Source organism: Sander vitreus, chromosome 8 (genome assembly GCF_031162955.1).
Source record: "Sander vitreus isolate 19-12246 chromosome 8, sanVit1, whole genome shotgun sequence".
Lineage (NCBI taxonomy): Eukaryota > Metazoa > Chordata > Actinopteri > Perciformes > Percidae > Sander > Sander vitreus.
Window position 1 is genome coordinate 8,740,452 of NC_135862.1, and position 26,192 is coordinate 8,766,643.

At 40.7% G+C, this 26,192-nt stretch overlaps 2 protein-coding genes across 3 annotated transcripts; one reads left to right on the top strand and one right to left on the bottom strand.

Annotated features, from left to right (window-relative positions):
* The first annotated feature begins 1,335 nt into the window (after nucleotides 1-1,335).
* On the top strand, nucleotides 1,336-8,819 carry psma4 (proteasome 20S subunit alpha 4). Of its 2 annotated transcripts, XM_078256649.1 has the most exons (9): nucleotides 1,336-1,411; nucleotides 1,872-1,902; nucleotides 3,089-3,131; nucleotides 3,328-3,490; nucleotides 4,154-4,231; nucleotides 4,348-4,436; nucleotides 5,947-6,077; nucleotides 7,083-7,206; nucleotides 8,548-8,819. In XM_078256649.1, the coding sequence occupies exons 2-9, from the start codon at nucleotides 1,900-1,902 to the stop codon at nucleotides 8,700-8,702; spliced, it is 786 nt and encodes a 261-aa protein (XP_078112775.1). In that variant the 5' UTR covers nucleotides 1,336-1,411; nucleotides 1,872-1,899; the 3' UTR covers nucleotides 8,703-8,819. The 2 variants fall into 2 exon arrangements, with proteins under 2 accessions (XP_078112775.1, XP_078112776.1); XM_078256650.1 differs by lacking the exon at nucleotides 1,336-1,411 and having other exon boundaries at nucleotides 1,473-1,902.
* Nucleotides 8,820-14,587: 5,768 nt separating this feature from the next.
* On the bottom strand, nucleotides 14,588-24,824 carry oaz2a (ornithine decarboxylase antizyme 2a). The gene is given in 6 exon segments (XM_078256651.1): nucleotides 14,588-15,320; nucleotides 15,693-15,778; nucleotides 16,278-16,450; nucleotides 18,227-18,307; nucleotides 18,309-18,375; nucleotides 24,601-24,824. Coding segments are annotated over 6 exon segments (648 nt in total). The 5' UTR covers nucleotides 24,711-24,824; the 3' UTR covers nucleotides 14,588-15,189.
* Between the last annotated feature and the right edge of the window lie 1,368 nt (nucleotides 24,825-26,192).

The window sequence follows — 26,192 nt, forward strand, 5'->3', positions numbered from 1 at the left end:
GGGTTGTTTATTGAGGTGTTGCAGCTGCAACACTCTACATCCCTGCGCCAATCCTCAGAGAACAATGTGAGGATGTGATTATTTTTGATAATCTCAAGGTAAGCTGCCAGGCTGTGGCAACGCTCGGCTGTATAACTGAGAGGAAAAACTCAAACAAGAAACAAAGAGGTTTGTTCTACAATGCTACAGAACTCTATGTCTTTTTGACCCATTCAACCATTGTGATTTTTTCGAAAATATAAAGTATCCAATTTGTAGAATTAATCAAGTTTTGACAAAACAAGCTTGAGATGTCAAAGTCGATTTAGTAGCTGTCCTGGATCATCACATTATCTTCAGGTGGAGTTTTGAATGTCAGGAAATTGCAGATGTTGACGTTTCTATTTTGAGAAAATATGTATTCAGGTCTGAGCAGGATTTGGAAAAAGTCAGCAGACTGACTTGGCTGACAGCAGAGATGTGTCATTAATTCATTAAAATCATGACGTGTTCAGTTTCAGTAGCAACTCATTAATTATCATAACCAGAAATCCTACTCTTTACCCAAGCCTTTTTTGAACCTATGCTCAGTTCATAGAGCACTCAGTTTAACGTTTATTTCAGGATAAGTGACAGCAGTGAAAACATTTTGATAGGAATAAATAAGAGGAATGTCTGAAGATCCAGCAGGTGAAAATCCAAGCACTGAACACACTGTCCAGTTGAAAAGCGACCACACAAGCACTGTCACAGCCAAACCAGAGAGGTCAAAGGTCAGTTACAAAGAAACTTCAAAGAGCTGATTCACTGCTTAGACATAAGTCAACTCTGCTCAGCAACTTTAAGAAGGTTTACACTGAAGATGATTAACTGGTCAGTTTTATAAAGTCATTTCCAGATAGAGTGCAGTAAATCCCGGTTCGAAGTGAAAGTAAATGGAGGGGGCCCACCTGGTGGTGAAAACGATTAGTTACACAAATGCACAGCCTGCTCTCTTAATAGCTAGGAAAGTAGAAACCAATCAAAACTAAAACTTAAGTCACAGGTTATAAATGTCAATATCAATAATTTCAGTTAGCATGTATTCAGCCGTATTGGGCATACAGACCTTATGGGGTAATTACCAGATTTTATTCCAAATCTTTTGGACAAAATAATGAATTGCACCATTGTATGAGGGCTTAGGTTGTGTACAAAACATAGTTTCAATGTCAGCATTAGTGGTTGGTGATATGTAGAAAGTTTCAAAAGTAGTTTGGATGGAGAGAAGGTAATAGAAAACTGTAGCTAACTGCTACACTCCTTCAAATGTAGCACCTCTCTCATTTTTCTGCCATGCAGCAAAATTAGGCGCGCCTATATGCCGTCGCACACAACGCCTTGGCATTCTGTGATGTCATCAAAACGCGCCCTACAGAAAGCTCTTTAAGAGGTAGGTAAGCATGTTTTATGAATACAGAGCATACCGCTGTAATGTTTAAAGGTAACGTATTTATTCTTGCTCCGTGTGTGTAAGCTTTACAAAAAGACTGAGTCGCGTGCTCATTGTCAAAGCATCAATCAGCGGTGGATACAATTCTGTTGATTCATCTCCGTTTATGTCAACGGTTTAACGACAGCCAAAGATGAGCCTTTTACTTAAACGCTGAGCTAACATCGTGAACCTGAACAACCTGAGATAATACAAGAGTTGAACACCAAGTTCAGTCAGCAATGAGTACTAGCTAGCTAGCTAGTTAGCTGTTGGACACGATAGACGTCAGCGATTCTTAGTTTTACCCCTTTCACTTTCACAACCTGCCACAGATGACCAGGCGAATATCTTCTTAATGTTTCAACGGTAACGTATTCATTAGGACAGTCCGATGAGCTTTGCATTTGTTTTCCCACAGTGGAAGAGTTTGACTGCAGTCTGCAAAAATGGTGAGTTAACTCCCGTGTTTTATGCTGATTTGTATAAATGATGTGTTGCTTAGATTCCTTTTCTCGAGCTACTTCGTTGTGAGATCAAAACAGAGCATGTCTGCAGCCAGTCATCTCCTTGACAAGAAGTGTAGTTTAATAACTCAGTGGTCTGCCTTCACAAGCTCCCCGTGGTCTTTTGATGGGGTCTTGGCTTTGTGAATGAAGGATAAAAAAAAACAAAAAACATTTCAGTTATTATTTGTCCATTAGATAGCTGGGGATTGTACACATTGATAAAACAGAAAATGTGTAGTTCCTTGAAAGACATTGACACACAGACTTAAGGAAAAACTAGCAGTGTCTCAGTAAGGTGTTAGGCCAGTGGTTTCCAAACGTTGTCATGTCAAGGACCCCCTAAACTGACACAAATAAGATCACAGACTCCACATTTGATAAGATGTTGTCACATGGGCCCCCATCTTATAGGATTTTTGCTTTTAACGTTAGAATCTAATGTTAAAAGCAAAAATCCTCATAAGTGCGATACCCGTGACCAAAATAGTCGTACATTCTGTCATTGTGTTACTTATGGAGATTCCCCTTTGTGCTGGGGACCCCTTGGAACCCCCTCAAGGACCCCTGGGGGTCCCCCGAACCCACTTTAAGAACCACAGTAACTTTATTGGAAGACCCTTTACAGAAAGATTTGCATTCATTCGTTGTATTTCTCTACTCATTCATTTGTTACTCCTCTGTATAGTTCATTGAGGAATTTAACTGCACCCTGAAATGCAGTTTACAAAACAAACCATTTTAATTATGGTGTGTTTTGGCTGCAGATTGCAGGGTTATCTATCCTACAAGCCACTTTTCAGATACCAATTCTGATCTGCCAGTCTACTAGCTACTGAAACACATTTAACACTTGTGTTTCCAAGGAGCCATTTCATCAACAAGCAGATTTAATAACATTCTGGTCAGCATGCAGTTGCTTCATTTACAGCCACAAGAATAAGCCGAAACAGAACTGTATGCCCCAAGTACACATTTTCCTTTTTAGTCTAAGGTGTAAGATATATTTCTAAGAGAAATCTTACTTATTGTCTTTGGAGTAGCCCCAACAAAATTGTCTTCATCACTTGTAGCTCTGTGGTAAGTAAGTAGGTTCCAATTAGCTTTCATGTGTTTTTTGTTTCCTTTTTAGTCCCGTCGATATGATTCAAGAACTACTATCTTCTCACCGGAGGGTAAGAGTTTCTTTAATTAGTTTTTTTTATTTGAGTTCAACCTCTTTTTTTTAAGATTTTTTTTTTTTTCAACCATATAACATAACTTTTGTAACTCTTGTAAAAACCAGGAGCATGCATCTTCGTTTTTAATGCCTTGCCTTTTAGTGCTCTGTGCTTGCGTCCTCATCCTGACGGCGCCGTGTGTCATTTGCAGGGCGTCTGTATCAGGTGGAGTATGCCATGGAAGCCATTGGCCACGCCGGCACCTGTCTGGGAATTTTAGCCAATGACGGAGTGCTGCTGGCTGCTGAGAGGAGGAACATTCACAAGCTGCTGGATGAAGTGTTTTTCTCTGAGAAAATCTACAAGCTGAACGAGTGAGTTACTTCTGCTTCAGCCTTATTGTCATTTTTAATGGTATTGGTTGGCAGTGTGCAAATGTTTAGTTAGTTTACAGATCTACAACTTTAAAGGGTATACAGTCATTCCTGACTGTAGGAGCCACATATTGTATGTTGTTCATGGTCTCATTTATATTATTTATTGATTATTATATTGTGCACTTATATTGTATGTGGTGGGCGTTTTCATCGCGGTTTGAGGGGAAGTGATAACCTATTTGTTTGCTTCACCTGTTCACCTGGGTTTTTTGGGCTTTGACAGAGAGGGGGTGAGCCTGGGAGCGAACACTTTCTGTTGACCGCCGCACTAACGGACTTATTTCGACTCGCAAAATAACTTTAAATTTGGTAACTGCAGTGCTAATTGTATTTTATGTGTGGAGGAATAAATCATTGCAATAAAATCTTGAGCGCAGTGTGTTTATGCATCTCTGTGTTTAGTCTCTCGCGGCAGCACTTTGTTGGACTGCTTACAGTCGCAACACTGATTTTCATCAACCTACATTCTAGGCAGGGGCCTATTTCTTAACAGCTTGCATTAGTCAGTGATTGGCATAAACATAGATTAGATTATCAAATTTACACAGGGACTAAATCACTATTTTTGCAGTGATCCTACATCTTCCCATTTCCTTGCAGAGACATGGCGTGCAGCGTTGCAGGAATCACATCAGATGCCAACGTACTGACCAATGAGCTGAGGCTTATAGCCCAGAGGTAAGCTCCGACACCGAAGCTCGGCAGTCAGGAATTCGATCTCCCCAATTTCTGCTGCAGCCAAATGCCTCTCGTGGGACCAAATACAAAAACGATGTGCTAATCTGTTGTTGCAGGTACCTGCTGCAGTACCAGGAGCCAATCCCCTGCGAGCAGTTGGTCACAGCTTTGTGTGACATCAAACAGGCCTACACCCAGTTTGGAGGTACAACACGGCCCCACACAGTTCTGGCATAGCTGGAGACGGTTGTTTCCTCTACATGCAGAGTCTACATCGTGATTAGAGGTTAAAATATAATTTTAAAGATCTAGGCCAAATTATGCCTTTTTGAATTTTTTTTCAGTTTGAGTATTTGGCCAACTTTTATTTTTTCCCGTTGGTCTTCAACTCGTAAATCATTGGCCATCAGCAACCCACAGCCTCACACATGTAAACAAACAGGTGTGTGCACATACATGTGCTTAGCTGGAAAGTTGCCCCGGAAGTAGAACCCTATCCAGTTAGCTACGTTAACTTATCCTGGATGCTACTTTCTGTACTTTTGGTCCGACTCAGAGCAAGCATTTGAAATGATTAATGTAAAATGTACATTTATTTGGAGAGCTGTAGGAGTCTTGAGCTGCTGGCCGTGATAAACAGTTTTGCTGCATATTGTGAATAAGATTATAAATCATTAGTTTGATTTGAGAAGATTGTTCTTCTCTACTTTTCTCTTTGCGTCTTATCAACAACCTTTACTCAAGTAAGAGTTCTGAATTAACAGACATGTTAGTGCTGTAATATGGGAGTCTAAAAACTAAATAATTAAAATCAATTTGATTATACATAAATAATTGTGGAGTATTCTTTGTACTCTTCGCTACATCGGAAATAAACCACTGGGACTTGGACTAATGGAATTTAAGTATGGTCGTATTAAAATAAATTAACTACGGTTCAAAAGTATTTCGTTTCTAAAAATCAAAGTTTGGAACACCACAGACACTTCACCTGAATCAGTGACTACGTTTACATGCACATAATATTCCGTTTTTTTGCCCTTATTCCGAAAACGACGATATTCCGACTAAGCTGTTTACATGGCTAATGAAAGTAAGTATTCCACTAATATTCCCGTTTACATGTAGCCGTGCAAAACGGGATATTTTTCAGAGTTTACCAGCAGCAGCGGACTTGTTGGCGCGTGCGAACACAGCGTCCCTCTTTCATTCCTTCAACCAGCAAAGGTCGGCGTAGCGATGTGTGCACATATCCAAAAACCTGCTGATATCCAAGTCTTTGATAATGTTTAAAAGTTGCTGTGTTTCAACTTCTTAATCGGGTCTGCAGCCCTGCAAAATGTTGGCTGGTTGGTTTGTTTACAGCAACCATAGCAACGCACAGAGCTGACCATAAGCCGCAAACAGGCAAGAGGCCGTAAACTGTGCTTAAACTGCGGTTAAAAACCCAGATTGAGACGCATATTCCGAATGTACTGTATACGTGTCCAAACAGTGCCTCTAAAACCTGAATAATTCCGGAATATCCCACGTCTTAATCGGAAGATGCTATATTCGGAAAAAAATCCTTATTCGGAATATCCAACCGGGATGGGCTGTTTACATGACTTGTATCAAATTGTGAATATTGTCATATTCTGAATAATAGTGGAATATTGGTGTGCATGTAAACATTCTGAGTGTTATGAAGCCACTGTATGTGTGTGTTCTCACAGGAAAGCGTCCCTTTGGAGTCTCGCTGCTCTACATGGGCTGGGACAAACACTACGGCTTCCAGCTCTACCAGAGTGACCCCAGTGGAAACTACGGAGGCTGGAAGGCCACCTGCATCGGAAACAACAGTGCTGTAAGTCTCACAGGAGTGTTGCATCATTTAAAACGGGTGGAATTATAAAGGAAACCAATATGTGTGGAATCTGAATATTTGGATTTGAACACTGTGCAGTAGGGCTGGGTACCCAATTCGATACTTTTTAGGCACCTACCAAATTGCTTCTATAGTATATCGAGTATCGAAAAATGCATTTGTCATTCAATACCTAAGGAATAAATCTGGTCAGCGTCAGTGAGCCAGTAAGCATGCAGCATGCTTCGACCAAGATCCAACAATGCTGCTGTCTGTTACACGTTGTTAAGGTATGCTGGAAAAACTATGTTACACACAGAGACGGGTCACATAGTAGGAGCTGATAAATAAATGAAATGATTTCTGCCGTAATGTTGTAATTTCTTTTTTGTTAAAATGGATCTTATGAAATTGGTATCGAAAAATGTATCGTTCAGGAACCGGTATCGAAGTAACGGTATCAGTACCATTATACAGATACCTAGCCCTACTGTGCAGATGTGTTCACACAAAATTGAGATGAATTTAGCTGCTATTCCACACAGTGACTCTGGAGGGCGCAGCTGCACATATTTATGGCCATTAAAAGGGCTGGACTCTCAAAAAAAAACAAAAAAAAAACAAAACAAAAAAAACAGACGTGCTGTGGCCTACTTAATGATGACTCTTGGGGGCAGCTACTGTAATTGTGTAAGTTCTGATTCATGTGGGCTCTCCACAGGGCTGCACCTAAAGCATTGTGGGTAACCTAGCCTCCTCAGAGCATTGTGTGAACACTTCTGTCCGAGAGGCCTTTCGGTACCCCGAGTGTTTAGTTTGGGTGTCTCCAGTGAGGAAACCCACACCTGTTCCTGACAGTGTTAGCGTTGTGCTCCGTTCAGGAGCAGATATGAGATCTGGCTGCCGATAATGGTCTGAGAGAAGAGAATGAACTGAGGTTTAAATGCAATCTTCACAATTGACAAAAGACTTTTGTCTCTCTTGTTTTTCTTCGCTAACTCCCAGGCGGCCGTCTCCATGCTGAAGCAGGACTTCAAGGAGGGAGAGATGACACTTTCTGCAGCCCTTGCTCTCGCCGTTAAAGTTCTCAATAAAACCATGGACGTCAGCAAGCTGTCTGCAGAGAAAGGTGCAGATTTGAGTAGTTAGATGTCCAGATATTGACTATTAAAAGGCATAATATGTATTGAGCATCCCTAACTGTAAACGCAGAGTTCAAAGTTGGCCCCTCCTCTCCAGCTCAACGGCCAGAGAGAGAGCACAGCAGTGGTCGAGCGAGCTAGGGAATAAATGAAGCGAGGGAGTTGAATAAAGCAGTGACTCGGAGGATATAAGAGCTATTTTCACGGCAGTTATGTTCTAAAGCACAAATGAACACAAACAACACTGCATTGCCAGGTTATAAGTGAATGCAGATCTTCATCATGTACCTTTGTGTGTCTGTCAATTAAACCTGTGTGCCGATAATATGAGACACTGAGGGACTTTAAAAAAAAAAAAAAAACTGCTCATGTCCTGTTTCAGTATTAATAAAAGATAACCAATCAGCTGCAAGACATTAATGTGACTACTGGAAACAAATGGGGGCAATATTGGAGGCTTTTAGACATTATCTGTATCGCTCTACAAAAAGTGTGTTCTTAATGGACAAAGTTTGAGAGACATGGGCGCAGTCATCAAATAACAGCAGGACCTGAAAAGAAAGGGGTTTTCCATGTGGTTTTATTTGTTTACCTTGACTATACATAACAATGGGCGAGTCTACATGTGACCGTGAAATAGCTGACTATCTGGTCAACCTGTTTTATGGCATGTCAGGTGATCATTGTGCAGGTAACCTTGTTCCAAAATGTCTCTTCTAATCGGAAAGCATATCCTGATTTTTATCTTAGCTGCCTGTTATTGCTTTTTAATTTCTTCTTTCATTTTGCCGTTCATGTATTTTCAGTGTAGAAATTCAGATGCAAACCACAGGTGTACATTATCTTCCTCTGCGATATTTAACCATACTCTAGGTACTTCTCATGTCGCTTAAATTGCCTCCTCGACTCCTCCACTTGCCGCCTTTCCTCGCGTCTTAGTCCCTCCCACCGAGGAGGCACGGGAGAGACGCGAGGAAATCCATCGAAAGAGAGGGGAAACGAGCAAATGTGTTTTTAGAGGGATGAGACGTCCTTTCCTCTGAAGCGTCGCACGAATACGTCGGCTGTATGGGCGGAGTTAGCAACTCCATCAGCTGACCTGCTTCTGGGAAGGCTGCTCTCGTGTATCCTCGCCTATAGCTCCTCAATGATCCCTCCTCGGGGCAGAAATAAGAGCTTTGAGACGGCCTTCACCGAGGAAGGACAGAACCACTTCCGGTTCAGCCGAGGAGTTGAGGAGCTATTAAATAAGTGACATGAGATGCAGCTAATAAAAGCTCCGTTTTTCAGCAGCTGGCTCCTTACCGTCTGTGTCTTTGTTGTTTCAGTGGAGATCGCCACTCTGACCCGCGAGAACGGCAAGACCTGCATCAAAGTGCTGAAGGTGAAGGAAGTGGACGAGCTGATCAAGAAGCACGAAGCAGAGGAGGCCAAAGCCGAGAAAGACAAGAAAGAGAGAGAGCAGAAAGAGAAGGACAAATAATCTCTCTGCCCTACACTTTGAGGTGTGTGTGTGTGTGTGTGTGAGAGAATGAATGGGAGTTTTCAGGTATGTTTGCATTTGTGTTTCTTAAAATAAATCCAGATGGTGAAATATGAACTCATGTACATGCTCAATTTGTAACGTTGTGGCTGAAACACATTCAAAATACTCTACTCTATTTATGGTCAAAACAAGTAGTATTACTTTCCAAATGGGAAGTGATTGAACTACAACTGGGCAAGAACAAAATGGTGTCAACCCACTTCAAAAAGGTTTAAAAGTGACTTATCCCTTGCATGATTTATATGGATTTACAGTTGAGATCAACATGGGAATAGAGCTAAATGTGTTTCTGTTCTAGGACTGAGCAGATGGTCTTAATGTATTCTGCATAAATTGTGTAACGCATACTTAAACTGTTATGAAATAGGAGACCACGATTACACAATAATAAATATGTTCATTTGTTTCAGTGGGTGTGCTGGGTGTTTTCCAGCCTTGTTGTAAAAACAGGAAGTTTCTTTTAACTTCTCAGGTGTTGGGTCTGGGTAATGAGTCGTGTCGGTGCACATTTTGATTATATAGCAACATCATTAGTTTCAAGGGGATGTGGCATAGGCGCGGGTGGCTAAGCTTTAAAACTGTGATGACGATAAAATGATAGCTTACAAATATCTCTGGTTGTTTCTGTTCCACGACCTTTTGTATGTCATGTTTGGGGACATACAGTGTCGTTTGCAGTAGGCCCTATGTTGGGATATAGTTTGTACGCACAGTCAGCTCAGCTTCATGAGTTTTAGCACCCTCTGCCGAAAATATCTCCCCGCGCCTCTGGGATGTGGACAACTGCTGAATGTGTAAATAAGCCGCTGTTCACAAAGTTAATATCAACTTAAGGTGCTGAAAAAGTGCATTCAGGATGTATTCAGTCCCCTTAACTTTACATTTTGATTTGAAGAATTTTTTGCAAACTCATTAAAAAAGGTTATTTAGTTGAAGCACCTTTGGCGGCGACAACTGCCTCGCCTCTTCTTGGCTTTGACGCAACAAGATGGATTTGGGAAATTTCTGGCGTTATTCTCTGCAGATCCTCTCTTCGTAGGGCAGGATGGGGACCATTGGTGGACAGCCATTTTCAGTTCTCTGGAGATGTTTGATTGGGTTCAAGTCCAGGCTCTGGCTGGGTCACTTAAAGACATTCACAGTGATGTCTGTAAGCCACTCTTGCATGTTTTGGCTGCGTGCTAAGGGTCCTTATCCTGCTGGAAAGTAAACCTTCAGCCCAGTCTGAGGGCCTAAGCACTCTGGACCAGGTTTTCATTTAGGATGTCTTTGTAAATGTGCTCCATTCAGCTTTCCACTCAACCCTGACCAGTCCCCCAGTGCCAGCCGCTGAAAGACAACCCCCACAGCATGATGCTGCCACCACCATGCTTAACTGTTGGGATGGTATTGCTCAAGGGATGAACAGTGCTTGGTTTCCTCCAGACGTGACACGTTTAGGCCAAACCCTTCAATCTTGGTTTAATCAGACTAGAAAGTCTTGTTTCTCACAGCCTGAGATTCCTTTAGGTGCTTCCATGTGTCTTTCACTGAGGAGAGGCTTCCATCTAGCCATTTCGCCATAAAGCTATGGTCATTGGAGTATTGGTTTGTAAGTTTCTTCCATCTCCACACCGGTTCTCTGGAGCTGAAAATCGAGTTCTTGGTCAACTCTCTTAAGGCCCTTCTGCCCCGATCGCTCAGTTTGGTCAGGTTGCCAGCTCCAGAAAGAGTCCTAGTTGTTCCAAATTTATTCCATTTAAGATGTATGGAGGCCACTGTGCTCCTGGGAAACTGAAATGCAGCAGAATTTGTTTTGTAGCCTTCCCCAGATCTGCGCCTTGATACAATCCTGTCTCTGATCTGTGCATGTGGGCAGGCAGGTACGTTTTGCTCTGAATCAAATTATCAGCCGTGAGACCTTGTACAGACAGGTGTGTGCCTTTTCCAAATCCTGTCCAATCAATTAAATGTACCACAAGTGGACTCGGATCAACGTGTAGAAACGTCTCAAAGATGATCAAGAGTAACTGGATGCACCTGAGCTACATTTCAAGTGTCACACCAAAGGGTCTGAATTGAAGTTATTTTTCAGTAGATTTTCAAAAAAAAAAAAATCTAAAATCCTGTTAATTAGGGAAACAAATGAATTTAAATGACATGAAAAATGTGAAGGGGTCTGAATACTTTCAAGAATGCGCTGTGGATGTAATATCATTGAAAAGCTCCTGAACAGCTGTTAAATATGGTGAGATCATTTTGTTGTCTGCTGTTTCTGAGTTCAAGAATACCAGTACAAAAAAATTAACATCTCCATCTGCTCATGAAGATCTTGTGATACGATCCAAACCACCAGAACAAGTAGCCACTAAATAGATGTGGTGAGATTATTTTGTCGGCAGTGGTTACATCTGGACACTATTGGATAATAATCACAGAAAAGTAGGTTTTCATTAAAGCATGTTACATTTGATTTGATCTTCAGTGAAGTCTGCAACAGAGGGAGTCTCTTTAGAGCGGATTAGCTATCGACTGGCTGCTTTTAACTCTGCTAACCGGATGCTGGAAACTGAGACGTGAGGACATACATAGGCAGTTTCTGAGAACTGCCATGCTGTGAGAGTGGAGCTGATGTGGTAACCGCTTATCAGCCTCAATCTGAGGTGAGTTTATATAAAATCAACATAAGATTAAGGTCAGCAGGGGACTATCTACCCTCTTCGGGGAATGAGTGACACATCTTGATTGCCTGACAGATTTTCATTGCGCTGTTGTGGCAGCGGGGGTCCTTCTGACAGAATTCATTTTACAGAGGGGCGCAGAGACACATTTTATAGGTGACAACTGTTTGTAGCATCCCTAGTGGTCAAATATCAACAATAACTTAAGGAAATGTCCTAGATGGTCTTTAAGTGTCGAGGTTAAGTTTTTGAGGTTTTGTCTTCTTTTGTTGGTAATGACACGGTCCCAAATTGATAACTGCCACTATCGATTTAGAAAGAACGACAATATTTTAGAAAAACACAATGAAACGCAACGAAACAAAACACGTTTTTGACTACTAGTAGCTATGGAGCACTGTTTTTATGAGTGGGTCCCTGTTTTGTTTGGATTCTGTCAGCAAAAGCTGTGAAAAAGGCTGCCAGCAAGCAAATATTGACGTAAACAATGTAGGTTTTAAAATATTGACAATCCGCTTTGCAAATTTTTTATTTGAGAATGAATGCATTCAACATGTTTGTTACAGAAGTTGCTCTTTGGTCAGAAACAGTAAATGTAAACATACATGTCTGTTTACAAGAAAACTCAACAGGACACATTCAAATGTGGTTTATATGATGTTGTGCATTGTGCTTGTTGAAGTGTTTTCTGTAATGTTGTGCTCCGTGAAATGTTTTTCATTCTTTTAATGTGTTTTGTCCAATACTCTAATACTGCAGTTTAAATCCCTTAACACTTGACTGGATGTATTTAAACAAAAGGTTTAAAAGCAGGTTGCTGCTGTATTAGAGACACTGATATAGCACAGCTGAGCACATCCTGGCCCAGACACTGAAAATAGATCTCCAGATCAACTGACTTGAGAGGTTGTTGCAGTCTTTGGCGAGAAACCAGCAGGGAGCTGTAATGTGCGGTGAGCTGAGCTGGTTGGAGATTAGCGCCTGAGTCAGCGATCGGCTAAAACTGAGCTTCCCACAGCAACTATTCATGAAGAAAAAAACCCCAAAAACTTTCACTTCCTCAAACTGGCCTCATCGTTGCTGCTCTACTTCAGTGTTTTATCTCATATCAGTTTTTAATGTGGCTGCCATGGTGTTGTGCCTGTGTAATTGCAGTTATTTTAAGGCCTCCAGTGTGGCTTCTCAGTTTTAAAACCTTGGCTTGCTTCCTCTGTTGTTCCCTCTGCAGGTTTGCTATCGTTAAACACTTGCAGTTACTGTCTTGAAAAACACAGAACTATTTTTAACAAAGCCCCACAGCAAGAAAACGTGACAACTGTACACAACAGAAAACACCCATTAAGATAACCTTTATTGTTTTTGCCCCCCAAGACAAAAATTCCAAAGTATACAAGTGTGGATTGTCATTGAATGGTTTCTAACTATGTCACTGAGAACAAAAACAAATAAATCCCTAAACTATCACAGTAAACATTTGAGAAATATACATACATAAAAATATACCTCTGAGAAAATCCATATATTGACATTTCCTAACAGCTCATTGCCAGGGCTCAATCAGATGCAATGAAGACTTGTATGATCTGAACACATGCAGAAGAAAAAGTCCCCCACCGCATCCCATCACCAATATGGAACAGACTACGATCACGTTTCTTTTAGGTGTTACAGGTAGTATGGCTGGCATGGGGAATGTAGGTTAATATTGCATTACATACCATACTAGGTTTAAATTAGCTGAATATTGAAAGCAAGATGATTTCAAATCGACAGCATGTTACAGACAGAATGGATTCTTTGGCGTTTTTTTTTTATTAAGATTACTTCAAACCACCAAAAAAAAAAAAACAGCACAAGATTCCTCCCGTTTTTTTTTTACTTTAATTGCATATATGGTAATCACCCAAAGTGCTCCTGTTGTACCTCTACAATGAGCTCTTTTCCTCACAGGTTTGAATCTGCATGGGATGAAATATGGAAAAAAAAATGGACACATCTCAATAAGACTCGAGTAAAAAATATTACATTGCACTCTCCTCTTTAGGCACAAAAAGCCTTTCAACTGGTGCGGGGGTAGTACTGCTGATGACTCTACAGTACTGAATTAAGCTTCACTAGGCCCAGTTTGTGCCTACATTAATCTTAAATGGCATTGTTTTGTATTTTCATACAAAATAACGCGTTTCTTGTACAGAGCAAGCAAGGACATAATGTCATATCCAGCTACCTGAATAGGAAACTTTTTAATCCAAATAGTTATAAGAGCATTTGAAGATCCTGGAATCACCTTCAGATAACACAATTAATGTTGGGCTTTTGCAACAGGGTATACATTTACCCTAATGTTGTCCTCGGGTGAAATTTGACCCGTTTGTTTTTTTATTTCGGAAAATATGGGACGTCAAAATAAGCACCAAAAATGTAGAGAAAAAAAGAAGACAAAACGTTGGGAAAAGTAACAAAAGCTATGAAAAAACACCAGCTGAAAACGTCAAAAACAAACACAAAAGTGTTTTTTTCATGGTCGACGGCAACACAAGGGTTAAAAGACAAAATAGGAGGGTGTGTAATGAGAATACATGGGGCACAAACTGGGGCTAAAGCTTATCTAGATTCATACATTATGTATACATTTTAATGCAATGTAACAGTAAGTGGAGTACGTTCTTTTTAAACCTGACCATCTCACACTAACAATTATTCAGCTTATGATCTTTGAAAACAAAAACAAAACTCTAATCCAGTTTCTTTGTAACGAGCAAAGTGAAACAACAGTGAGGCCGTCCCCCCTCTAGAACTCGTCAATAACTCAGTCAGCCTGACAGGTTGATTATTGCGCAGAGGAGGAGGAGAGAAGGCGTTTTCCTCAGCCGCCAGCTGGCTGAGGAAAAGCTACCATTTTGTGACATTCAACATGCAGGCTGCTTCTTAGCTTTGACACGTCTGGAGAGACAGTGTCAAAGGGTCAGACAGGGTATTTCCACATCTGTGGCTAAAGTGATTTTTAGGCAAATGAGAGCTAACAAAAAACACTCTAGAGCTAACAACCCCAGAGTGATTGACGTGCGCTGGAATGATGCCTTATATCGGGAAGAAGTGTAAAGAAATGCTTACATGTGCTTTAATGTTAAATGTAACAGATCAGGCTTTCACCCATCCATATTATAATGTAAAAATGCATTTTATTGACCAGACCAAACCCATAATTTCCTCTTTTCTCAACCAAACACATCTTGCATGATATAACGCACACAAAGACAATCCAAAGTCTCTTTTTTTATAAAAAAGGTTGATGCTGTTAGAGGAGAGATTTGCTGAATTTTAATGTAAAACACCACCATCCCCTGAATGTCAAACTGTTGTTTGTCTTGTTGGCAGCCCAAACAAATAATGTGGCCAAGAGAGAAACAACTACGCAGAAAAAAAAAGAAAAAAAGCCCAAAATCCCAAGATGCATGTGATGGCTTAGTTCAAAGTATGCCACTCTCTGTTTATCCAATCTGCAAATATCCTCGGGGAAAGGGAGAAGGCGGGGGTGTCTGCCTCACGTGGACATCCTACCACTCCCAAACAACCCCCTTTAAATCACAAGTGTATGAAAAAAATAAAAAATAGGTGACACCTTCCTGGTTTATGTCAGAGCAAGAGCCAAGGCCGGTTCGATTGCTTGAGGAGGAAAACGGGCAGAAGGCGCATTTCTATGGTGGGGTTGGGGGGGGGGAAGCAAGGATGGGAGAGGGAGGTGTCAGGAGACGGTGTGGCAGTCACTCCTCGTCTGAGCTGCTGTTGTCCAAAGAGTAAACCATAAAGGCCAGATCAGGCCGGGCCGGTACCATGGGGTGGCCTGGCTTCACAATCTCAAAGCCCATGTAGTGGAACGTCTTGATGATGGACACTGGTGAGGAAACAAGAAGAGTGTTCAACTGAATGATAAACCTCAAGTAATAGATATGACAGATTAATAAATCTCACACACACACACACACACACACACACACACACAGCTTTTAAACACAAAGTGTCTTGTTTGGTGGGGGCAGGGGGGGGCATATTTTTGTAATATGTTTTATGTATTTATGTGATGCAAGACACAGTCCCCTTTGGAGACAAGTTAAGTTACAGTTGAAGTTGAATCTGATGCTTTGTGCTTTGAGGGGGAATACCTTTCTGGAACTATTTCTTTAGCTAACAGCTGGGAGCAGCGTCTTCTTGTCACAATACATTTATAACAAACAAAAACCCGTTAGAAAATAATAAGAGCTCTTACATCGATCCTCTCTGTTTTTATGGAACCACAGGAACACATAGTTAACTTTGAGCTTCTCTTCTGCAAACTCCAGCAGAGCAGTTAGCCTGAGGACGACAGGAACACAGAGACAGAGAGGGAGAGAGAGACAGACAGACAGACAGAGAGAGTCGGTGAATGAGGGGAGTGGCGATGCCGCACACAAGTTCCCCCCCCTCTCTTTACATAAGTGCTGCAACTTTACATAATATTGCAGAGACTGCGACTGCAAAGCCGGCCGCTGCAGGCAAGGTTACTCTGATCTGGCATTGATTAAAGCCAAACACAGAGTCAGGCAATGTAAACAGAAACATATTAGCCTCCATTTTAATTTGAGACACATTGATAACCTTAAAACATGACTACAGCCTCTCCTGTACAGTTTAGACCCATATGGTGTGCAGACTTCCACTAGGGTTATTTTTCGTTTAACCATTCATTTCTGATACGGTAGTGAAACAATTGATCTTAACAAAAGTTGATTGGTTGATTTCTGTAAAACATATCCTGCACTCCACAAGATCATTAAGGAATAGTGCCCAAAGGGGGGTCTTAATACATCCTTACCCCTCTTTGCTCCCCTCCACTAGCTGCCCGGCAGGAATCTCCAGGAAGAGGCTGTCTCCTGATAGAACCGTATCCCAGAAGGCTGAGCGGCGCTCATTCAGCTGGTAGTGGAAGCGTAGAAAAGAGGGGTTTCCACTCGCTGGAGTTGCCTGTGTCACCGTTAACTTCTCATCCTGGATTATGACAGGGAGGACAGAAAAAAAACAAAACAAAAAAAACATTTAGTTTACTGATTCAATTTTATTTTTCAGCATGTATGAGAATATTCTTTTTCAAACTGGAGAGAGGTTTGGCTGAAAGGTCTACAAACATAGGACCTTTAAAGACCCAATCTATAGTAGACATATAGTCACATACATACTGGAAAAATGTATCACAACTTAAAATACAGACATGTTTTACCCTTCTATAACATCAGAAAACATAATGTAGTTAATACAGTCTCAATTGTTGTTATCCAACTTGGCAGTGATAGCAGGTGAAGAATTGTTGAGAGTTTACATCTTAAATCAGCGATAGTACCCCATTGTTACCCACTACACCACTGGGCTCTTTAAACTATAAAAACCAGAGAACACAAAATGAAATGTTGTGTGAACATAGCCTTCCTGCTTCTGAGAGCAGCTCTGAAGTGAAATGAGTCAAAGCGTTTGTGGTCGCGGTATCTTAAAGAAGCAGCACTGAACCGTTTATGCATTAGACAAGTCTTGTGCTGTAACTCATGTTTGGTCAAAACCCTTCTGTCTTTATTAACTCATTGAGCTATTCTAGTCTTCAGATCACTTGTCAGACATGATTTTGTAATGACAGGTTAGCATGAGTTCTATAACTGCTTGTGATGTTGTCTTAGTCACTCTGGAAGAGGTATCATAAATGCAACTGTCATGCAAATGTTTGTAAATACTGAAGAAAACAAGTTATAATGTATTGCACAAGTCTTAAAAAAAAAAAAAAAAAAAACTATGTGAATGTATGCAAGAGTTGTTTGTGACCAAATTTGAAAGGGTTTTTTTTGCTTGCTGAGGACAGATGAGGACATTAATATGACATTTGTGACTGATCTGTCTGATCCTAAATCTCTAATCCCCAGGGACTCTGTGTGTGTGTGTGTGTGTGTGTGTAGAGGTTTACACAATAAATTGTTCTGTTAAAAATCTGTATTATTCTACCCTCTGATGTTATCTCTACATGAATAAACTCATTACTATACACTTTGAGCCCAACAAGAAAACTCATGCATTAAATCCACTGCAGGTGCAGATGATGAGCAGTAGAGAAGACTTTTTAAGCTTAAAAAAAAAGAAAGAAAGATTGCTAAATGAGGATACGATTCATTAGCAAGGGGTTCCTGTGTTTAGTGTACTGAGTTAGAGTGGTCCCTTAGGGATGAAGCACTTAACATAAGTATTACCTTATATGTATTTGCTGAAAGCAAATAAAACTTGACAACTTTTTTTCCCCATCATTATCCTTAAAAATAAATAAAAATTTGTTTTATCTCAAATAAAATGTCTAAAATACCAGTCAGGGACAAAGACTTCTAACAATTAACTCTTTTAATAACAAATTAAGGCAGTGTTTTTGCTCTTTATAAAACAGTTAAATGTGAAAATGATGGGCCCCATATTTGCTTGTTAACTCACCAACCAAGACATCACTGCAACTCCGTCAGATGCACGCACAGGGTTCAAAATTAACTTTTTTTGTCCACAAGCCAAATGGCTAGTGACTGTTACATCACCATTGTTTTTTGGCTGGTGGGTAAAGCAAATCTACCAGCCAATTGCATATTTTAGCAGCATTTGGCTGCACGTTCCCACCGTTTTGTAAGCAGCACTTTGTATTATGGGTTCAGATGTTGTGTGGTTATAGGTTTCTGTCACATATGCAGATGTCAGCAGGTAGCTTTACAGCTCTCTGTGTAGCTGTGTGAAGTCTAGGACTGTCACCTTGTGTAGTAGCACGCCGAGAGAGTGATCCCTGACAGTCCCTCGCCCACCCGGGATCTTCAGTTGTGGGTGAGGGGCATCAGGAGCACCACAGAGGCCCCGGAGACTGAGGGATGGAGCTGGGCAGCCGAGACCCCGATAACCAGGAACTGAAATGGAGAAAGATTTAAACCGTTAGAATTGCAGCTTTTGTCCTTTCTGTACCTCCTCTAAAAAAAATTTAAATATCCACACGCACGCACGCACGCACGCACGCACGCACGCTTCCAGGTGTGTCGGACTGGGGGTGGAAAGGGGACCGAGTACCCGGGCCTTCATGTGAGAAGGGCCAAAAAAGATGCTAGAATGAATAGCTGTGGTGGTGGGGAGGGGCCCATAGAGAATGCCTTTCTACAGCAGCTGGTCGTTTCCAATAATCATCCTCGTCATCCTCAAACTCTGCACTTCTTAGTATTGCTGTTTGCTATAAAACTATTCCGTTATAAATAGCCTACACATTCTAATCTTTGGCTTCACAATTTATGCCAGCTTTAGAACCGGGAGGCAAATGTAGGCCACTTAACTGCTATCTACATTCAATAGTTTGCTTAAAAGTAAAATGAGTTGGCAGTTTAACACACCAACAAACAGAGCACCAACAAAAGAAGGGACCAAAAGAGACAAGGGAAGTAACGTGAATGTAAACTATGCACAAGCACAACACAAAAGTTTGAAAAAGTATTTTTGGCAAATGTTTCATGAGGAAGGAAATGCATTCGACACCGCATTCGTTTGTTGTTAGACCTCTTTTGTATGTTTACAAGAAAAGCCCAGAGGGCATCTCTAATCCTTAAGTGTTAGCAGCATGACTAATCCTGCTCTATTACTGATGTAAACCTCTCAGCTTGTTACCTCACTCACACAACCCCATTTAAACTTCATTAAGCATGTCCCTGTAATAAGTGAATAGAAAAGCACCTGCGGCAACATGCACCACCTCTGCAGTATAGGATACCGGAATGCTGTTTGCAGGTTTCCAACTGTTGGTTGAAACATCTAGTCTAAACAAAGACTGTAAAATAATGGATGAAGCTTCCGGGCCTGAAAAGTGAAGCCAATGCGATAGTGCCTTAAACCTGCACTTTATCCAATTTCCAGCAGGGGGCAACTCCAATGGTTGCAAAAATAAATCTGTTTCAAGCCATTTCTATAGAAGTCTATGGGAAAATGACCCTACTTCTCACTTGATTTATTACCTCAATAAACATTTTCAAATTATCATTTTCAAATTGAAAACCGGTTTGTTTTCACTTCAAAAGTTAATTGGAACACTTGGTCGCCTAAAAATGTCTTGTTCAGCGTCTGCCAACCAAGCTAGCTAGCTACCGCTAGCTGGTAACTTAAGGAAAAGTTTGAAGATTTTCTGAACTGCCGTACGCAGATGAACGGCACCAGTCCCCAGGGTTCCGCGTTTACCAGCTGGTGAATCGGCAACTTTTCTGCCTTTACCGATAAGCCACTGCAACCATAAACCTCACCTACACGGCCGCGTCAATTCTCCCCAGCTCCACCCTCTCGTCAAAAACTGTCACATCCGGTTGCAAAATACCAAGATGGTGACGCCCATATCGCCAAACTCAAGGATTCAAAACGGCAGTCCATAAACCAATGGGTGACGTCACGGATGTTACGTCCACTCATTTTACAGTCTATGATAACTTGGGGTCCTCCAATTTGACTTTATTCTGATGAGAAATACTGTAATGTTTGCCTCAGACAGAAGATCTGCCAGACACGTTTCTAATCAGAAGAAGTATCACACGATACTTTGTGGCATTAAACATGAGACTCCCGTGGACTAGTTAGTCAGGTCCTGTTGGTTATATATAGATTTCTGCATATTTCTCCAACCCTGTGACCACAATTCAAACAAATGACGTGGGCTAACTCCAGCAAGTTTTAGTTCATTGACACATAGTTTAAAATTAAAGCCTATAATTTAGAACTGGATTTGAAGAGTTCCTGACGGGTTGTGCGTGTGGAAGAAGGCATGTACCATGAACAAGCACATGATCTGTAAACACCTCTGCAAATAGCTTGTGAGGCTTTTGGGAACACACATCTCTGGCGTTTTGAGTTACAGTCATGCATCTCAAACCAGACATAATGGCAGCCGGACATCACTGCCAGATGGGCCTGGACATGAGGGCTGAAGATTCTCATGTTGTCAAATTTATCTTCCCCAGCTTGCCTCAGTTTTGCCCCGAGGGATTCTAGCACCTTTAATGAAACCTGAAACGATAGACAATCTTTTGTCTGAAACTGCATCAGCTAGACCGACATATTTCTGAGTGAATATTGACATCCAACAAGTTATGTGCTTCAGTAAAACATCAGATACATGCATCTCTGTTTGTTCCCTGAACACTAGACAGGTAACCCGGACAGCTTGATCTGCATAGCTACAACCCAAGAGACAGAGCAATGGAAAACAAAGCTCATTATGCCTGGCCTGTTCACTATGCAGCAGAAACTGCACTTCTTGGTTCTTAGCTATGCCAGGTTAAGAACCAAGATGTGAAAATGATTGGAAACCACTGGTTTAATCTATAACAAAGCATCAGATTTGAGATAAAAATATATTTTGTGTGTAAAAACTGCAAAGTAACCAATAACTACAGTTGTTAGATAAATGTAGTGGAGTAAAATGAACATGAAGCAAATATCTATATGTTCATGTCGCAAATTGTATGTTGTGTGCGTTTAAATAAAAATGGTTAATCATAGAAAAATCTATAAGAATCTCCTCTAAAAACAGTTTAGACGGCCAAGAGATTCTCACTTACACCACAGAAAGGAAAGTGATACAGACTGTATCAGGGACGACAGGTAGGACGCAGATGGAGGAAGAGATTAGCCCTCTTGCCAAGATGTCAAGACCTGCTTCTCTTTTTTCATCATCCCTTCCCAGAAACAGACAGAAGAGCCTGTCCTTGGTGGAAATGCCACCTTGTTTTGAAAGGCAACACTTTCGTCTTCTGACATTTCAGCCACACTAGCCCTCCCCGCCCCCCCATGTCCCATGATGCCTCTCCAGCTGTAGAGCTGCAGCCTTAAGTCCCCAATAGGTCACCCTAAAAACAGAATATAGGTTACGCTTTTAAAGACTTGAAATGGACTCTGCACCACTCACAACTCTGGACTGTATTAATATGCTGGTGAGGATTTAATCACCTGTGCGTTGCAGTGAGACTCAAAGATGCAAGATGAAGTGCGTCATCGTCCGATTCTGCTAGGAGTGGTGGAGGCATGCGTGTGTATGCAAGAGGAACATTTTATTTTTTAAGGATGAATGCTTTCACTGCCAGTGTGCTCTTCCTGAGCTCTGAGTTGTTTTGAGAACTGATTCAGGTGAATTGTTTGAGGGGATGAACAGCCTGAGTTGGCTGGCTGGCTGCTGAGGCAGAGTTTTAACCGACAGCCAAGAAACACACAACCCAACCAAAACAGGAAGTGCTCTGGCAGGTCCTGCAAGAACGCTGAAACACACAAACCCAACTTCTAACACCATAATTACCAGCTTCGTAATGGAAAAAAAGACGCACCCCAGATTTTCAACATAAACAAGCTTGTCAGGCCCAAAAATGGTTTAGGTTGGAGACAAACAACACAATGCTGTATGCAGGAAAGTAAACAGGAGAGTCCTCAGACCTCTTCCGACCCCTGGAAGTTTGGCAGTGCAGCGTGTTGGAAAAGATGTCGAGACAGAAACAGGAAAGGCACACATGCTCAGAGTGTGGATGGATGTATCCCTGTCAAAACACGTTGCACTGACCCCTGGACCCAAACTTTGGCTGTGCACGGTCAGACACACAGAGGGCAACAAACACAACCAAAGTTGCCTAAAAAAAAAACCAGACTAGCATAAAGCAGACTATTTAAATAAACAAAGTCTTAAAGCAAATAAACAACCTGCATAGGTGTCAGTAGAGGCACAGTTTGGTAAACCTGTGGCAACAATAAATAACCGTATGACACCAAATGAGGACTGAGCAAAGCAGCGCCATAATTGACCATCTTATTAACGCAGCATTTGAGCCTGCATGCCTATCACCTCGCCTGTTGCGAAAACATTAGCTTTGACAGGAAACATCAACCTATTCATCCAACAACAAAGACGGTGTCAAGTCTCCAGAGGAACAATTGGTTGGGTGTGTCTGGCACAAAACTATCTGTGGTGGCATTCATGCATTAAACGCCTGTCTGCCATTCTGTATTTCAGATACATTTGATTAAAACCGGTTGGCACAATGAATGTTTGAGTTTCGTTACAGAAAATTCAACAGCACTCTGATCCAGAATCTTCCAGAAACCACAGCAACCACTAAAAGGATCAGTCTGCCGGGTGCTTAAAGGGGCACTTACTCAGGTAGGTCAGGTCTGATAATCCAGCTGTTTCTGAGTGAACGCACCCCTGTACGCCTCTCACACACGCACACACAAAAACAGAATCCATTGATGCTTGATGAACCAGTAGAGGGGAGGGAGTTATACAACCAGGCTGATGTAGGCCAGTTGATGCCTTCAGCTTACATGGCCGTAACAGTAACAGAGCTAATATAGTCACTGCTCACAGCATCAATTAACTTCTTCCTCTCTGTGTCAGATGATAAAACCCACAGGAGGACAAAAACATTATAACTTTGTTTTTGTAAAAGAGAAAACACACATACACTAGGCTACAATTTATTCATGCAATTGCTCATAAAATTACAAATCTTAGGTCTACCTTATTATCACTTCTCACATAAATCAGGACTGCATTAGTAAAATACATATTACTACCACCTTGACACCAAATCCCTATATGACTACTATGGTGACACCAGTACAACAACAGCAGTATCGCTTTCTTTTTGGAAAAGTGAAGGTATGCCACTACCTTCAATACACTATGTACAGTGGTAGAAAAGCCTACCCCATTTTACAACTGTAAAATGTCCCGCTTTGTACGCATCTTGGTTGCAATTATTTGATAACCAGGGATCCTTATCATAAATATAAGGTATGTATTCAAGAAATATCAGAAAAAGTAACCTTTTTTTAAATTGACAATGGTATAGTGGTGATGGCACAGTGGATATGACACATGCCTTTGGTGTGGGAGACCTGGGTTCGATTCCCACTGCAATACATCAACCAATGTGTCCCTGAGCAAGACTCTTAACCCCTAGTTGCTCCAGATGTAGCTATTGTAAGTCGCTTGGATAAAAGCGTCAGCTAAATGACATGTAATAATGGTATTAGCCTGAAAAAGGTGTTTCCTTACTTCAACTTACAGTCCAAAACTCAAAAGATATTTCATTTCCAATGATAAAAACAGTTAATCCTTGCAATTAAAAAGTTGGAACCAGCAAATGTTTGACATTTTTGATTGATCAATGACTTTGTTGTCGATTGATTTTTTGACTATCAACCAATCCATTGATCGACTAATCATGTCCGCACTATAATTAGTGGGAATGTAATTTCTCCAGTAGGCTTAGAAGTCTCTTTAGTGTTGAAGTAAGAGTAATCAATTCATCATTGACTATTTTGTTATTTATCAAGCAAAGCTGTGTAACATTTGCCTTTTCTAGTTACTTGTATGCAAGTACGTGCAACTTCTAGATTTGATATATTTGTAAATAATAAAATGTAATATATTTGCGCCATTTCACGGATAAAACGATTAATCAAGTATTCGATTAAAATAATCAATAAATTAATCAATAGTGAAACTAATTTTTGGTTGCAGCCCCATGTCTTACAGTATTTGAACAGTGAAACAGCTTACAGTTTCACTTTAGAAAAGATAATAGAAGTCTCATACTTCAAAACAAACAAAAACGTATAACCTGGCTCGAGACCTTTCATGGCCTCGCAGCCCTCCAGGGCCTCCACATCTACCACTAAAATAAGTAATTAATTTCCCTTCAACTTTGCACAGTCATGTTCATGGATGCTTTTTTGCTGTTGTGTACACTCGGAGATAAATATTATCAAATTGTATTTAGTGCATCTCTCTGGATATTCCTAAAATCATCCGCAGCGTCCAACTCTGTACCGTTACATGTAATAGCAAATAGCCCTATTACATATACACACAGTTAGAAAAAACACTGTATAAAAACAGTTGTTCATCTTGATGTCAGTCTGCAAACAAAACGAGCAGCGCATGTTTAAATGTCATGTCTGTTTAAAGCGTCCTGTCAGAGCGAGCTGTCCTTTTTTCGCTGTTGTTTTCTTGCTATTTTGCGAGCTAACGTTAGCTAAAACTAAAGTAAATTCAAACTATTTTAACAAGCACAATTCTATACAGGTTTAACAACCAAACAATATTAGCATCCTCCTACCTTTCCTCTGTGTTCAGCATGATAGCTTCGAGGAAACACGGGTCTTTAGGTCCTTTTTGACAACTAAAACAATTACTATTCGATAAAAACTCGATAGAAAATTTCACCATCCGTAAATTAAGGCAAATCCTTGTTGCGGTAGGTGTATCTAGTGTGATTGTTTGTGGGAGAGATTGCAGTTAGTCCTACGCATTGCTCTGCAGCAGCACAAGACTGCGGGTCACAGCACATGAAGGAGGAATTTATAGCTAGAGCAAGGCATCATGGGTAATCCATATCAGGCTGGTTTCATAAGCCTCATGAGAAAGTAAACAAACTGACAAAACAGTTAAAACATATAATAAAACAATCACCGCAGAATTTATGTAATGATCATGTTTTATGTTAAGTGTACTGCAACAATTTTCAACTAAATTGTAGTTTCAATTAGATTACTGTAATATTACAGTGTTGGAAAGTACTACTTTCCAACACTGTAATACCAGTTTGAGGTACTTGTACTTTACTTGAGTATTTCCATTTTCTGCAACTTTAACATGTAGCCTACTCCACTAGATTTTAGAGGAGACTATTGCACTTTTTACATTACTAGTCCACATGTGTTTGATAACTTTAGTTACTTTGCAGGTTCAGACCAGATAAATAATACGAAATACAATCAACAATCATCAATTAAATACATGATGATGATGATTATGTTTGCATGCATCAATAATCATAAACCAATATTAAAGGTCCAATATGTTATATATTAACTGTAATAAATCCCAAAATGACCCCAATGGTCATCAGATATAAAGGAAACACGCTAAGTTGAAATACTATCTTTTCTGATAACAATGCTAGTGCCAGTATTTTCTCCTTTTGAAATTTCCGTTTCGTGACGGAATTTCTGTTTGTGTTTTGACCTGCGTGTTGTCATCAACTGCCCAGTTTGACAGCCAGGCCGGGTTGCCAGATATACCTGTAAACACGTAAACCCAGCGTGCTACAGCTTAACGTTAGGACAGCCATGAAAGCAGCAAACAAACAAACAGGATCAACGGCAATAAATTCTACCTGACCTAAAAAAAGCGGCATGTTTTTAACAGTAACAGTAACAGTAACCAGAAAAAAGCTGGTAAAATCTCTAATAGATGCCAAAGGTAAATAAATCAAAAATACTGAGTAATTCTCTCAGTCTCAGCTGATTTAGAGCACATTTGCCATGATAACACTGTCCTCACTTATAGTTAATCACATTCTAAACTCAAACAGTTACTGTTGGTGTTTTTGTGATGTGATTACTTGAAATGTCTGGTGAAGATCTGAGAAAGGGGTTAGGCCAAATTAGACTGAGGAAGACAAACGTGTGTGACAATGACAGAAAAAGAAAAAGAAAACACCAGCAGACCTAATATTAAACATATGATTGTGGCAACAAATATTTTCCCATTTCCTTGATGAAGGTAATAGTTTATAATTACAGTTTCAGCAGATTTGGATGTATTAGGACCTAATACCAGCAGTACAGCAGGCCTACTACATGTCCCTAGTGTGAACCTCAGCACCCTGGGAGAGAGGGCTTTCAGCTACACCGCCCCCAAGCTTTT

What these genes read in the sequence shown, in the direction of transcription:
- psma4 (XM_078256649.1), top strand. An exon ending in GGCCTACACCCAGTTTGGAG is followed by an intron (nt 4,437 to 5,946) that starts GTACAACACGGC and finishes GTGTTCTCACAG; the next exon opens with GAAAGCGTCCCTTTGGAGTC. An exon ending in GCATCGGAAACAACAGTGCT is followed by an intron (nt 6,078 to 7,082) that starts GTAAGTCTCACA and finishes GCTAACTCCCAG; the next exon opens with GCGGCCGTCTCCATGCTGAA.